Source organism: Lepisosteus platostomus, chromosome 20, assembly GCF_059453375.1.
Source record: "Lepisosteus platostomus isolate fLepPlt1 chromosome 20, fLepPlt1.hap1, whole genome shotgun sequence".
Taxonomy (NCBI): domain Eukaryota; kingdom Metazoa; phylum Chordata; class Actinopteri; order Semionotiformes; family Lepisosteidae; genus Lepisosteus; species Lepisosteus platostomus.
The window spans coordinates 13,955,741-13,972,209 of NC_142630.1; the positions used below are offsets into that span (position 1 = coordinate 13,955,741).

At 42.9% G+C, this 16,469-nt stretch overlaps 1 protein-coding gene across 4 annotated transcripts in view; it reads left to right on the forward strand.

The window, feature by feature from the left end:
* necab2 (N-terminal EF-hand calcium binding protein 2) overlaps positions 1–16,067 on the forward strand; it is a 94,508-nt gene extending 78,441 nt beyond the window's left edge. For all 4 annotated transcript variants that reach the window (XM_088613833.1, XM_088613832.1, XM_088613831.1 and 1 more), the window contains 4 exons: positions 6,895–7,007; positions 10,114–10,191; positions 12,853–12,944; positions 15,025–16,067. In XM_088613833.1, the coding sequence (XP_088469959.1) occupies positions 6,895–7,007; positions 10,114–10,191; positions 12,853–12,944; positions 15,025–15,053 (312 nt within the window). In that variant the 3' untranslated portion in view covers positions 15,054–16,067. The remainder of the gene's footprint in view (positions 1–6,894; positions 7,008–10,113; positions 10,192–12,852; positions 12,945–15,024) is intronic.
* Positions 16,068–16,469: the final 402 nt, after the last annotated feature.

The window sequence follows — 16,469 nt, forward strand, 5'->3', positions numbered from 1 at the left end:
GATCTTCCCTACAGTCTTTTACCATTGATTACTCAGATCATGCACTCCTTCAACGTACAGGTTCCTTCTAAAACCACCCCTGGGTCTGAATACTTGTGGAGTTAGTTAACATAACTAGGCAACTGTATAACTGAGAGCTGGAGAGGAGCGAAAACCAGAAGACACAGGGACGGGGTTCGAGACACCTGATCTTAACCCCTCAGGATCAGTGCTTAGCATTGCTGTCTTGCCTGGAGCCTGGAGCCCGGGGTGCAGTTCCTGGGGGGCTGTCCGTGTGGAGTTTAAATGTTCTCCCCGTGTTTGCCTGGGGTTCCCCCAGAGGCTCCAGTTTCCTCCCATGGTCTGAAGACTCTGGGCTGTACTGGGAGGTGTGTGTGCTGGTGGCTGTGTGTGCCCTGCAATGGACTGGCCTATCGTCCAGGGTGTACCCTGTCCTGCCCCTGTTGGTTGCTGGAATAGGCTCTGGCTCCCCCGCAACCCACTCCTGTATACATTGGTTCGAAAATGGATGGTGTTGTGTTCAGTTAAAATGTAGTGTGAGTTTTTTCCCCTCTCTTCCAAAATATCAGCAATGCACAGACGACTTTCTTAAACATTTAGGAATTTTATGCTGCACATAATGCTTTACTATTACCTGCAGACCAACAACACTATATATTTTATTGTTCCTTTATGTAACATTTTGAATGGGACTTTTATTAAAGAGTGTAAAATCTTCCCCTGAAAAAGATTTTTAGGAGCTTTAGAATTCCCCCAAAAAGAGGATGTCTGCAGGATTGAGAAATGCTGCTTTGAGAGGGTTCTAATTATCCAACTGGCAAGAAAAGGGTATATAAACAGTCTGTAATATCGAGAATGATGCCTGATCGTCCTTTGGAGACAGAACCAAACTGAAGCTGGTATCCACAGTTTAATTACAGGAGCTCACCACTGTAGCAATGTGTCCACTGCAAATATAGCACATAATTATGAACAATTAAGAAGAGATTGACTTCATAAACTATTCAGTGATTTAATAGGTTGCATATGATTGCAGCATCAACTAAACAAGCTGTGTTGACATTTATGTAACAATAACATCAACAGATCAAACGGCATTTTTCTTCAGGAAAATAGAAGCCAACACAGATACCTTTATTGCACTTTTCAGTACACTTTTCTGGACTTAAAGGACACATCTCTGGTTGTCAGATTTACAAAATATTAAAAATGCTTATTATGACCTTCAAACACACATGTTCACCTAACACTTTTGAGTGTCACAAAATAATCTCCCTGTGTTCCTTAAATGACACCTGTAGTCAGAGGATCCCAGTCCAGCACTTAGACATCCACACACCTGCTGACAATTCCAGCTGAGCTTAATTGTCTAATTGAAGCCTTAATCAAACTAACAAGTAGCTTGAATTGGAATATTTGCCTTTTTATTTCTACTCAGAATATGACATTTTATTTTCTGTATGAAATGCAGTAGTTAAAAGGCAACCTCCAATAAGTTTAAGCGTTGAAAACTGTCAAGACGGCAACAGCACTCCAATTGTCCATTAAAGGTTCAGTTGTGCGAAAGAGTTTGGCTGGAGCAAAGACCCGGTGTTGGGGGCTGCTGGATCAGGCTGGGTCCCCTGTCTTGAGACACACTGGCTCCATCACAATGTGCATGGAAGTATAAAATCCATATGGAAAGAAGTGTTCTCTGACATTGTAGTCCGGATACAGAACTGGAGTGCCCCAAAAAAAATCATTCAGGCTAATGTTCCACCTTCATCAAAGTAAGAAGACAAGTTTGTGCATGCCAGATTCAGACTTTGTAAATCATTGCCAGTGATTACTTTGAGCATACCGCGTATGAATATTTATTGTTCTGTTGCTGGAGGCAATCAAGGTTTTGTATTAACTATTTACATACTGTACATGCATCTGCTTCAGGGCCTTTATGATGCAAAAGACCATGATACAGCTTTGTTTGTGCATGCTGTGCTTTATGCTTGGTGTTCTGTCACAAGTTGTTCCTGTGTGGCAGTAGAGTTTAAAAGGGGAAGTCTCACACAGGAAGTGGATTTTTTTGCCAAGGTGGCTGTGATAATACCATGTTGTTTTGTTTTTTGCTGTGCTTGGTGAGATGAGTCCGGCATCAGGTGGGCTACACAGGTGCTAAAGTCAGGTGACATGAGTTCTCAGGAAATCACATGCACATTCCTCACCTGCTTGAACACTGGGAGCCCCTGTGGAGCTTTTGGAATTTGGATTTTCTTTTCCCCTCCTGAGTGCAACCAGGAGCTGAAGTTAGACTTGTAAAATTGATGGGTTGGAGGGGACAGACCAAAAGAAAACTTTTTCATCTGTTTCTCGTCTGAGTCCGAGTTCCCAATCCAGGCCTCTGTGTCTGTAGTCTGACTTTGTCTTCTTTCTGGCTTAAAATAAGGCAGTTCCTCTAGCAAAGCAGTTCATTCCCACTGCTGGACACTTTCTCAGGGAGTTCAGTTGGCTGTCTGGATATACAGAGTCACACTCCATTGCATTCTCGGGTCAAGCTAATATGAAGCAACACTCTGTTTGTGGAGCTAGATAGCACGTTATTAACTAGACCCAACTTGAACTCTGTCCACTAGCTGCCCCAGTTAAAAGCAGACAGCCTGGATTTCTCAGCTGTAATTGGAGTCATGTTTCAGACATCAGGCCCACAGTCTCGGGGTCGGCTGGGAAATTCTCTCTACCTGTATCTGCACAAAGACCTTCAGATAAACCTCCTGCAGGCAATGGGCACTCTGCTGGAAATGAAGGGGAAGACATACAGTAGCAGGTGATCTAACACAGGAGCAGAGCACATTTCTTTTGTTTTTGCTTTTGGTTTTTGAGGATTGAGACAGGAAGTTTGATCCAGTGAACATAATGACAGTTAAAAATGAGAGGAGCTGGCCCATCTGGACGTTAGCAGTTAATTGATCTGAGGATCTCCTCCGGCCGTTTCTTGAAGGAACCAGGGCTCTCCTCTTCAACCACACGGTGGAGTTGCTTGTTAAGATGAATGCATGGCTAGCCTGTTAAGCCATTTCCCCACAATTCATTCCAATCTGTTGATTCTGTGGCAACAGACGTCTTGTACCCTGAAGTAAAACCCAGGATGCTTGTTACAGGTGTGAAACTGATACAAGATCAACACAGAAAAGTGCTATCTAAAAGTCACACACTGTCTTGAAAGCACTTTACACATCACAAGTTGAAAAGAAGCAAGGACAAAAGGAGAATCAGGAATGTGCGGTCAGGAATATGGGGTGTGGGATTGGGTTGTGCCTCTGTTTTATTAGAAATCAGCTGTGAGCAGGACAGTCTGCAGCTGCTGTATCTGATTGTGATGACTCACACTATGGACCCCTGCAGCCCAGCTCCAACTTTAATGCAAATCCGAACATGGCAGGAATTGTGCAACCACAAAGCAAACCACTCTCCGACCCCTCGAGCTGAACCAAGAGGTCTCATCTCTGGTGACCACTGCCACTCCCCGTAGTGCAGCAGTGTTCCCAACATCTGGGTAGTGGATGTGGAAACTGCTTTGTATTAAAATGTGCGAATGATGTGTGAAGAAGCTGCTGCCCACAACGAGCTCAGCAATGGCACCAGGACGGCTTTGGTTCAATAGTACCTTATTAAGTAGACCCAACCTGAGCTAGCTGCCCCAGTTAAAAGCAGACAGCCTGGATTTCTCAGCTGTGATTGGAGTCGTGTTTCAGACAGCAGGCCCAGAGTCTCGGGGTCGGCTGGGAAACTCTCGCTACCTGTATCTACACAAAGACCTTCAGATGAACCTCCTGTGGTTCAATAGCCACTCTGTGGTGAAACAGCTAGCAAAACCCAAGACAGGTTTGTGCAAGAAGGAGCTGCAGTGCTTGTAGGGTTTTAATCCATCATGAAGCTTCAGGACGTAGTTGACCTTTTTAAGTAGTTAACTATTACTATTACCATTCTGCCAGTTGTTACGCAGGTGATGAATTAAAGAAATTTGTTAGACTTGCAGAGTCTAGACTACCAGGAAGAGACTAGTATGACTGGTGGTGACTTAGATGTTTCGTGTGGTAGGTCATCTAGAAACAGACTTTGTCTTTTGGAATTTGACGTTAGAGAAGGAATGTAAAGACATTGACACAGTGAGTGTGTGAGCAAAAAAGTGCAGGAGTAACACATTTTTGTGGTTAATCATCATGTTACATACGAACTACCACACAAACGTGTGATTCCTCCTCAATCAATCTTTAGTGCTTCAGCAATATTTGGATTTATTGCATGAAATAAATATGTGGATGGATTCTATAGGAGAACAGTATTTCAGCAAATTTTCAGTACATTTCAGTTATTCTCAAAATAGAAACTGTGATATGGCAAACAATACTGTGACAACCCCTTCCACCAACATTAATTCTAAATTGGATTTTAGATGTAAAAATTCTAATGCTTCCAGAAGTGTAATTTAGCGAATCTGCATTTTGCAAAAATACATTTAATTAACTGATTAATGCCAGTGTAGCATCATTGCCTTCATAAAATGATCCTGCTGTCACTTAATAAAATATGAAATGCTGAGGCTGTTGCTGTATGGACAATTAACCGCACAGTCACTATTTTCTTACTCTGGGAGTCTCACTCCAAGAAAGATGTCTACTGTAATGATGAAATCTGTGTAGCTTCTGTCAGTAGGTAACCTGTGTTAACCCAGTACTTTACTGTGACTAGATGCTCCACCTGTCTGTATTTCATCTCTCAAATTTTCTATCACATTCATCCTACAGTTCTGATAGGTGAGAGATCTAGAGACTGGGTGATACCTAGTGTCTCCCTTGTATTTCTGAAATTAGATGACATGACTTACTATAGGATGGTTACTATCCTAATGTAGCCTTTTAAAATCCTCCACATGTTCCAAATTTCTTGTGCATGCTTTTGCTGTCTTCTATTTTTAATATATCATTTTATAATCAAGAAAATCGATCATGAGCATCTTCCAGTGTCATCCAGAAACTCATCTAGAAACTCTTTGCATCTCATGCAAACTGACTGAATATCAGTGGTGCTTCTGGCAGCTTGTCAGGTAAAGATTTGTTATGGGTCTGGAGTGAATTTATAATGCATTGATTGGCTGTGAGTCTGAGTCAAGGATCGCTTTAAAGGCAGGTAGCTTATGAACAAAGATAGTCTGGGATCTCAGTTCTGCTTCCCAGTGGCCTGAGTTGGCAGCTCAAGAAACAGACAGAAGGAAAATGTATATGTGTTGTATCACTCTTGAGCAGAGAGCTTTCTACCAAAGTTCTCTTTTCTGTTTAGTCACTTTGGATGCTCATTAGCACAAAGAAAATAAAAGGAAACAATTAAAATCCTCATGCCCCTGTCGTGCTGTTTCAGAAATAGCTTAGATGGCTTAACAGGATCCTGTTTGCTATTAAAACATTTCTCTTGGCAAAATGTAATAAGTACCCCTAATTATGTAATTTGTTGCAACCACTGTGTTGTGGGACTAAGGTTTGACTTTGACTTTTCGGGAAATGTGATAACCAGTTTCAACACAAAAAACACATGCATTTATTTTATTTGCAGATGATAAATGACAAGTAAATGCATTTTTGTGTGCCACTTTTCAAACTGAATTATGACTTAACACTCCAATTGCAGCTGATCATTAATTGTAGCAGTGTTAATGTATTGTCATATTGATGTCATCCTTTTGTTTTAAATAGAACGATTGCGAACTTTCAAGCTCTTTCTAGTCCTACCTATGTCACTTTTTCATAATAATCTGGAGTCCCCGTACTGCTAGCATCTCACCTTTGCAAATCCCAGGATCTGAATTACACCCAAGAGATGGAAACCAGCATTTTAAATGTCCAAACTTACAAAAGCAGGCAAACATGATTTGCCATTTGTACATTCTGATCAGATTTGGTGTTACTAATATTTTATACTTCATGTAAGTCCTGCAAAAAAATGAGAAGGGTGCCAAATTTAACAGTTGAAGTTTTCACTCCATTACAATATATTTAACTACTGTAACTTCTCTTTGCCTTCCTCCCTGGGGCCAGGAAAGAAGTACAAGGATACAAATGAGGGGAGCCATTTGGCCCATCCAGATTGCTTGGTAGTTGGCAGTTAATGGATCTGATGATCTCATTCAGTTGTTTCTTGAAACATAACAGAGTTATGGCTTCAACAGCATGACTAGGTCACTTGTTCCACGCTCCCACAACTCTCTTAGTAAAGAAGTGCCTCCTGTTCTCAGTTTTAAATGTTCTAAATGTTGACAGGCTCATGCAGTAACGCAGCTATGACTCCTCCTCGCCAGGGTCTCATCTGCTTGCTGTCTGAGCTGGTCTGCATCAGTATTTGCCACTGCGGTCTGTCAGGCTTCTTTTTGATAAAACGACCTGTCAGGGAGTCAGGCCCTCACTGATTGAAATGTACAGAGCACTGACAGGAGAAAGAAGACAATTCTTCTCGGGCTGACACAGGAGACCTGTCGGAAAGCTTAATTTCCTGTCGAGTCTTCTCTCTCGTTCGAGTCTGGGAAGCACTGTACCAGATGTGCTGAAGTACGGTAACACAGGAGTGGCTGAGAAAGGTTTTTAGGAATTGATTTACAGGTAGACGGGATTAAAATACCCCTGTCAGTCAGACACAAAATAACACCAACACAAGACTAATCCCTGCTCCAAATTGTTTGAGGTTTTCTCTCATGGACACAAATTGCCATCATTCTCCTTTAGTCTCACGTGCTCTAACCTGTGCTTTCTTTTCCAGCGTCTTGAGCTTTTCTTGGTGTGGGAGCCTTCACTTGAGATAGCAAGGGTCCTCATAGCCAGAAGCTGTGGTTCTCCATGTCCCCCTGTCACTCTTCCCTCTGTCGTTTTCCAGTCCCTCTATCTGGTGCGCCAAGAGATGGCGGTATCCCAGAAGCACCTGGGAGAGTTCTGCGAGGCCCTGAAACAGTACCTGAAGAATGTCTCTGCCCAGAGAGACTGTTTCCAGTGAGTATAGATGCCTGTGTGTGTGAAAATTAAGATGGCAAGTCTTGTATCTACTTAGAAAATACTCATCTGTTAGTGAATACCTTTGGAACCTGCATGCATTCTTTTCTGTGAACATTTTTAATTTAATTTTTCTCGGGGGTAATATTATCCCAAATATTTATTTAAATACAGGAATCAACAGAATTGGAGAACTTTTGAAAACCCTCTAATATAGTGGATCATGGAGTGGATGCATTGAGCATTTATTATTAAATAATAATATGAAGCCCATCACAGCTGCATAGCACCAGAGCAGATGTTAATCAGGAGCTCCTTTGGTTTTTTTGATTTAATAATTTGTTTTTGTACAATATCTTCATTAAGAGATATCGCACATAAATTCACAAAAGAGTAAAACAATTCAAATATAATGGAGAATACAAGATCACTTCAAGAAGTAGATTGCTAAATCCTACAGTCATTATGGTATCACTTTGTGGTGATCAATAGTTTTATCCCAGCCAAAGTGTTGTCAGTCTGACACTGTAGCAGTATAGCACTTGCCATTTGATGAAGAATACTGAGTTGAAATGAAAGTGTGCTGACACAGTGAACTTCCAGACTGTTCTCTAGTATCCCAATCCGATCGTTTGATTTTTGTCCTTTTTAAAAAAGTGCAAATTGTAGCTGCCTCATTATTCATCTGCAACATGTTTTGTACTTGAGTTGTACCCAGTTGCCTTGTCTGAAAAAATAAATGACATTAGACAATAAGGAAATGAAGACACTTCAAGGCTGAAACAAATAAAAAGAATAAAAAGAAATGACCTCAAAATACAAGACTGTATCATTGCAATGTTAATGTCATGTTTTCACTTGACATATAATTGTCTATTTCCATATCTGAGCCACAGCAGCTCATTGGACCAGAGACTGTAATGGTTTCTGTAGTGTTATGCTGACAAGAGAGCACATAACTGCCCCCCTGGAAAGGACACTGGTCCTGATCCCCACTTACACAGATGGTTGGACTGGAGCAACTGGGATACAGTACCTCACTCAAGGTACAACAGTAGTGTCAGCAGCAAAGACTCGAACGCACAACCCAGCAGCCACAAGGACAGAGACTCATCTCCTACACTACACTGCCTCCAGTTAAAATTAAACCAGGCAGTAAAGTACAGAGGGAAAGAAACACAGGGTTTTCTCCAAATGCTGTTCAACTCCGCACTGTTACCAACTTCTGCAGAGGAAAATTAGATCCATGTTATTTAGTGGGAGATCCTTCCTTAAAGAGGTGAGTTTCAATGTGCAGTGTGGTCCATGATGGTCTGCCCATCTCGCTGGCTGGAATCTCAAATCATTACAGTATATTTTTCAGCGTACCGTTAAAAAGCAAACCAAAACCCAAAGCAAAAAGCAATAAAGTCTTTTCATGAAATCTCGTGAATGGCATTCTGCCCTGTCTGTAAGTTGCTCTTTGAGCTGCTCTTCCCTCCTCGTGACTTCTGGAGATCCTCTAGACGCCCCGGGCACAAGGACACAAGAAGTGCCGCAGAAACACCGAGTGTGAAAGTAAACTGTGATCATCGCGGCGCATCGATTAGCATTCCACCTGGCTCAGCTCCGACAGCCTCCTTGCATTTTTATTCACAGAAAATTCAATACCCCGTCCGTGTAACCCAGCACACTTTCAAAGCCCTGCAACAGGGCCCGGTAGTGTGCAGACACTGGGGCGGCTTAGTAATACAGCCAGCCCTTCAGTGCACTACTGACATTTCAAGGCTGGTATTGATTTTTTTTTTCCTGAAGAGGACTGAAGGACCACAGTGATCAAAAATTCACAAAGAAATGCTCTGATCGAGAACAAATTATCTGTGGCACTTCAGCTTCCCAATGAGAGGAGGCCCTTCGGCCCCTGAATAACCCATTCATACGTCTGGCGTTTGCTGTTCCTCTTTGAGCCTTTCCGCCTCGCAGGAGCGCATGGCCTTTCATCACAGGCAGGTGCGAGTCCCGTTCCACTTGATAAAGAGGAAGGAAAAGTCGTGCAAAGCAGCATCCAATATCAGTGCTGCTTTGTACCGGGAGGAAAGTTGACCTGACTTTCAAAGAGCAGGAGCAGGCACATGTGACTGTCAGAAGATCATTTAATGAGAGTTGACTAGGTTAGGATGGATCCTACACAGACGCTCACAAATCACCCTGACCCACCCAGTCCAGTCAATGCTCCAGAGAATTTGCTTGGCTCAATATATTGAAAGCACAGGAGGGACTAAATTCTAGATGCATGGACGCATAGAGACAATTTAGGGACACCAGTCAACATGTATGTCTTTGGAAGAGTCAAGAAAACAAAACAGCCTGCCAAAGCCCCATGAACATGCAAACTCCTCACAAGACATACCAGCCTGGAACTCAAGCAGAGCCCAAGGGCTGCACACGTTTCCAACTGCAGCACATAGTATCTTTCTCCAGTGCTTGTTGCTATGACTGCTTCCTGTCGAAATTCATAGGAGGAGAGCTGTGAAAATTTCAAGATTGTGCTCTTTCACACCCTGCTCATGCTAATACACACAACAAAGAATATCTTCTTATAGAACTTTACAATATCAGGGTTTTTTTTCCTGTGGTTCCTGTGTCTCTGACATACCTGAGAAAATACTGCCACCTAGGGGCTCGAATTAACCAGAAAATGTAAAAACAAAAGCCCTAATGTTCCTCCACTTGGTACATTGTGTAAGTTTTAAAATTGTGCTGAACAGGCATGATAACATACACTGAAGACATTCAAAGCCTCTTAGTCCAAAGTAAAAGATGCTTAAAGCTTTTTACCTCCAAACAAACGCCAGCAAACTTTCTAAAAAGTTTTTGCTATTGTCGTGCTAAAATTATCTCCTAGTAAAATGTTCACCTTCTACACTTTACTTTTCAGAGAGCAGAGAGACCCTTTTTGTCTTTTAGAGCACAAAATCCTGAAACTCCCTGCATTGCTATTGTTAAGGCTGCTTTCCCTGTTGTGCTGGAGTGCCAAGATTTCTCATCTGCAGGGACTAAGTGCTTTCCCAGTGGGACACATCCTTGTCCAGTCGTTCATGGACTGCGTTCTCTTTTCTCTCCTCAGTGTGACTGCTGTAAGGCTCCCCGACGGAATGACCTTTGTCGTTTACGAGTTCTGGGAAGGAGAGGAGGAGTGGAAGAGGTAATATTTACTGGGGGGGGGTTGTTTATCGGGGGGGAGATGTTGCATTTTCCACAAAAGACAGCAAAATGATTGAGCCAGAATAATTGTACCCAGCTCATTTAGTGGCTAGAAGCCATTTGACAGAAGCTAGGGTTTCAGGTCTGACAGCATGGCTGGGTATCTTATTCCTCACCCCTTTGTGGAAAACAAAAGTGCCTTGAATCATGCTGTTCCATGTCTGGCTTAAAGAATCTGCAGCATTTTTGATGCCAGGCAGGGCACAATTACAGAAGTTTACAATAATTATTCTGCACTCATTTTGTCTCCTTCAAATCGTGTTCATTGGTGGCATTCCACTTATCCTAACCTTGAGTAAGCACTATTGAGCATTTCTGTAGCTCACCTTATTATAGCTGCGCTGCTTGTGGCCTAGATTCTGCAGGCTTTGATTGCTCATGTTAAATACTCAGATTCTTCAATGCTGTTACTATGGCAGCACTGTCTCTTTCCAAGTGGACTACTTTGCGTACATATAACTGATTCCGATGTTATTGCTTGTTGCTATTTAAAACTTCAGTTCCTTTCAGTGCATGTGTTTTGGCAGAACTCTTTAATAATGAAGTAGCACAATTGCCAGCAGCCATATTACCCTGCAACTCACAACTGGCAACCCACTGAAGCTCAGCAGGTGTGAGCCTGGTCAGTACCTGGATGGGAGACCTCCTGGGAAAAACTAAGGTTGCTGCTGGAAGAGGTGTTAGTGGGGCCAGCAGGGGGTGCTCACCCTGTGGTCTGTCTGGGTCCTAATGCCCCAGTATAGTGACGGGGACACTATACTGTAAAAACAGGCGCTGTCCTTCGGATGAGACGTAAAACCGAGGTCCTGACTCTCTGTGGTCATTAAAAATCCCAGGGCGTTTCTCTAAAAGAGTAGGGGTGTAACCCCGGCGTCCTGGCCAAATTTCCCATTGGCCCTTACCAATCATGGCCTCCTAATAATCCCCCTCTATGAATTGGCTTCATTACTCTGCTCTCCTTGCCACTAATAACTGATGTGTGGTGAGCGTTCTGGCGCACTATGGCTGCCGTCGCATCATCCAGGTGGATGCTGCACATTGGTAGTGGTGGAGGGGAGCCCCCATTACTTGTAAAGGGCTTTGAGTGGAGTGTCCAGAAAAGCGCTATATAAGTGTAAGCAATTATTATAGTCAAAAACTTTGTATACATACTGTATATCTGACCATTGTAAAAGCTTGGATTATAAAAGTTTGAATTAGTTTTCTGTCCCGGTTGAATGCTTTCCAACATTTTTGTGTTTTATTTCCTGTTTGAAGCAGCAGGTTTAGAGATTTTACATATTTGCATTGGCCATGGGTAAGATTCTGTTTCCAGAAAATAGTGTTAAACAAAAGTTCAGGACAACATTGAACTGTAATCTTGTTGCACTTCTGCTCTCCTACATATCAATACTCACCAGCTGCCCACAGCTCTGTATGCATCTTTTCTATCTCATCTCCCTCTACCTCATCTTCACTCTTACTGCTCATTCCTCATAAGTAAGCGGTGTTGTGAGAGCACTGATCTTCAGCCAAGCGAGTTCACTCCAAACACTCAAGTATTAAGTACACTATCCCTTCAAATTGTTCAACTCATTGTATTGCAATTAACATTTGAACAAACTACAGAAATAGTACTCAAGGGATGAGATTGACGCAAAAGTGATAGCCTTCTGTTTTTGCACAAACATGAGTGCATGAACACAATGTGAGGAGGGGCTGGCACCACAGCAAGATATATTTCAAGAAACTAACAGTCTTGTCATGGACCAAGAAGCACGGGAAGGGGTCTTTTGAAGGGGGGCTATGTGCATTGCTGACCCCCTTCAAGCCAAAACTTCAACGTGTGAAGAAAAAAATAAGCTGATTCCAGTGTTTCAGCCACAAACAGCCAGTGATCACGTGCACGTGCAGGTACAGAAATGCTGTCAGCCCTCGTAAGCTATTTCCAAACACGTTACCTCCCATTTACAGCTAAAACAACCTGTTATGTTGACGATGAAACTGACCTGAACCTCCAACAAGCACAGCCGGTTATTTATGACACTTTTATGTACCTGCACTCGCACAAACAAGTCTTGATCTGGCCAGCTGCCTGGTACAGCGATGGAGTTTTGCCAAGGAAAACCATTTGTCAGTCTAAGGGAAGAGGTCTGTAAAATTCTCTGCGCCACACCACCTGTCTTTCAAAGACCATGTACCAATTGTGTGCTGCACTATAAGCATATTATCAGTTAGCTTTTCGGCAGCAGAATCTCATGGCCTAGCCAAGCCTTGCAGAGAGGGGAATGAGCCCAGAAAACCAAAACTTGACAGTCTTATCACAGCGCTTTGCGTGTTCCCCTAATGAGTCCTGTTGTCGCACTGAAAGCGATTGCCTCAAACACCAGTGCCACTAAAGACTACTGCTCCCTCATGTTATGTTGGAAGTTCTCAGCTGTTGTCCTTTGTCAAATCTAAGACGTTTTTAGGGTAGGTAATGTACAGATCTCTTTATCAAACTATTTGTTTGCATAGGTTATGTTGACCAAAATATGTTGCTCACTGTCTGTAAAAGCAGGAGGTGTTTTGCTAATCATTTCTTATAACCCCCCCGCTTCCCTCTCACCCCATCCCCTGCCAGACATCTCCAGAGTGTGCCCTGCAAGGTGTTCCAACACGTCAAGGTGGATACTCTGTGCCAGCCCGAGGCCATCTCCACTGTGGCAGTGCCAGGTCAGCATCAATAAATGTCTCGTTAAACAAATATTCAACTTTGATCTTGAGGGCCCTTTCTGGGCATGATAGCAATTGTGCAAAAAGCCCCTTGCCTACTCATCTCAAGGCTTGTAACATGCGACCCGCACAGCGTCGTTCATTTTGATTGTGTCAGGTGGAGCTTTGTTAGGCGATTCTGTAATCTGAACATTTGCCCAGTTGAGACAACTGAGCTTATTTCATCCGTGGCCTCCATTCCAGTAGAAACAAGACTTCCGTCAGGAAAAGCTTTAGGAATCCACGATCCCAGCACGCCACCACCTGGGCTCTTTAAGATGCTGGATCGCAGAGACAGAAAGAGGAGATTTGAGTCAGTGAAAGAGAAATCTTAATGCCATTTGGATCTATACAGTTTGGTTTGGACCCAGAGGGCCGTGACACTAGGAATGCAGGAATCACCTGGAAGAGAATCAATATTGTATAACTGCAGCCTGCTGAATTGGTTTTCCATTTTAGCTGAAATCTCTCTGTGGGATCAGTTTTGGTTTTCCAGCTCATAATGCCACCTGCTCCTCTCGGCGCCCATCAAAGAAAAGCAAGAACTGCTAACAGTTCTTACCTTCCCACGTCTTTCTATATCGGTATTCATCTACAGAATGTTCCTTTCTCTACTAAATGAAAATGCGAGCTGAAACCTGAGTGAATAATCAGACGGAAAAGGCTTTTTTAACCTCTTAAGAGCTCTTGCTTTCCTTCACAAATAGCTTTATTTCAATGAATATTGGATTTAAGTGCATAAAACCTTTCATTCTTATTACATGCGAATGACCAGTACATTTATGCAGCTCTACTTTAAATATCTTCTGGCATCTTTACAATCCTCTGCACAATGTATTCTTGAAGAGCCAAAGAAGTACCAATTCCAGGTCAAGAGCCATTAACAGTTTACAAAGACCTACGAAATCAAGAGGATTGCAAGAGGGCTGGCTGGGGTTTTGAGATTGAAAGATGGCAATAGGGGGGAGAAAAAGCACAGCTCCAGTCCTGCAAGGCCATAAAGGTCTGAGTGCAGATCTAGTTTTCACTCTTCACTCATCCTGAGCTGTAGTCCACCTGATTGAAGTCTTAGCAGAATCAGACAGCTTCTGTCCCTTTTCCCAGCTCTTCATGGTGCTAGACTCTTTTCTCAGTGAACCAAACAACTGTGGTAAAGGAAACTGGACATTTTCTTTATCGCAGTAAAGAAAGGAGGACCGACGAAGTTACCAAGTGAACCTCGTCTCTCACTCACAGTAACAGGTTTTTTTTTCTTGAATATGAGCGCATTTCCATATAAAAACCATGCATTTCGATTGGTCGGTAGCAGCTTATTACCCTATAAGGTGTAAACAAGGTCAGATAGTTAAGCAGTTAGGTCAGCCTTGGGCAATTAACCAAGACCCTAATCAGCTAAGACCCCTGTTCCCTTTCATTTGTTAAATGTTGCTAAATCTCTGGTAGGATACATGAGTTACACCTCCACTCGAGAGACCTTGCAGATACAGCTGGGAGTGCACAAAACAGTAAAATGGTTCTTGAGGGCCTAATTGCTCATTCCTAACAGGCTTAGGTTCCTTCAGTGCAGAGCAAGCTGAGAGTAGAGTCAATACAGATGGCAGCATACAGATCAGGAGGAGGAAAATGTGGCTCCAGTTATTGATCTTCAGCAAAGACTGAAAAAGTTCAGGCTGTCTACCCTTCTGGGTGTGCACTCCCTGAGAGACTCTGTGCCTGGATACCTGAGCTTGGTGTTAATCTGCAGAGCCTTGGCCAGCATCCTGGCCCCAGTGTTTCCAATGAGGTTGTCACTGATGTCATGTTTCATGTTGCTCAATCACTGGTAGGATACATGAGTTACACCTCCACTCGAGAGACCCTGAAGAAACGTAGGCCAGCTGGGAGTGCACAAAACAGTAAGATGGTTCTTGAGGGCCAAAAAGGCAGGGGTTCCTTCCATGGAAAGAGGCCTTTGTATCCTGCAGGGCCAGCAGCTGTGCTCCCCTTGCTGTGAGGCTGTGCTAGTTCTAACGCTCCCCTCTCTCTCTCCGCGTCCCCCCAGCGGCCTGGTGCAGCCTGAACAGAGACTGACTGGGGGTGCAACTCCCCGCACAGACGCCCCCGAGCCGCTGTCTGCAGAGCCCCGTCTCCAGTGCCCCCCCCACCCCCACTGCAGGCTGCAGACGACTCTCCTCTCCTTTATAATGACTTGTTTACAAACAGTGTCTGTTAGATACTTAACCGAGCACACCGCAGGGAATGCTGGGTATATGAGGGGCTTTGTGATGTTGCTGTTAACAAAAAGTGAAGGAAAACAAAAACGAATCAATATTCCACCTACCTGGACTGAACATAACTACTACTGGATAGAAACTGTGCCATAAATACAGGAAGATTCATTGTGATCTTTCTCAGCCCAGATCCAACTCACAGCTCCTTCACGGTTCACTTTCTATGAATGTACATACAGTGTTCAAACAGAGACTACAGGATCTATTAGAAGGTGTTTGACAAATGTTTTGATTTGTCTTTTCACTCAGCAAAGGAGGCAGCATTGGTCCCCAGCGGCTTTCCTTGTAGATATTAGATAGAATAACACCAGTGCTCTTAGAATTTTATGGGAGCCACTGAGTCTTAGATTTTACTTTTAACTCCGAAGAGATGGGTAACGTCCCACATTGATCTCCTCAAGATGCGCATTCTACTTATCTGCCTCACATGAACTTTGCGATCTGACTCTGTTTTGCTTTCCTTCACTTTCCAAGCAAGTGCATGTAGTCTGGGCGTCCAGTATCTTATTTGCAGTAGAATTTAGCTGTGCTACTTTTAATGGATTTTCGTGCATTTCTAATTTCTTTTATAATCCTACAGCTGGCTCATTAAAAAGAAAAAAAATGGGTCAATCTATTCAATTTTATGGCATTGATTAAAATACTACTTATAAGTCTGTGTTTCAGTATGCTCCCGATTGCTGTTTTACTCTGAGCATCGGGAGTGCAGGGATGTGTTATATTCCATCTGAAATTAGTTTACTTATAGCTCATGTACAGTAAAGGTACTCGGAAACTGTTGAACAAAAACTGAAATAAAACTGTTGAAAACAAACTTAATCTGTTTTTATCCTCATTTAATGCTTTTGAAAAACTGGCAACTAATGGTGAAGGGAAAAATTCCTCAGTCCCATTGGTATCAGAAGCTCAAAAGATTAATCAATACCAGCCTCATATTCTAGAGAACGTCTCAGGGTGAGATTTAATAATGCATGCTGCGTCACCTTTTGGAATTCAGTTTTTATTGACTCGCTCAAAGCAAGTTGTTCACAAAAACACATGCAGTTTCCAAGCCAATTTCAACCGTATATATTTTGGAAACGAAAAGAAACACTACTCAGTCAAATTAAATAACAAGTGTGGCAAATGTGAACAGCACTGCTGCCTCACAGTTCTTGGGTCCTAGGTGCAGTGCTAGCCTGGAGCACATTATGTGTGGAGTTTGCATGTTCACCTT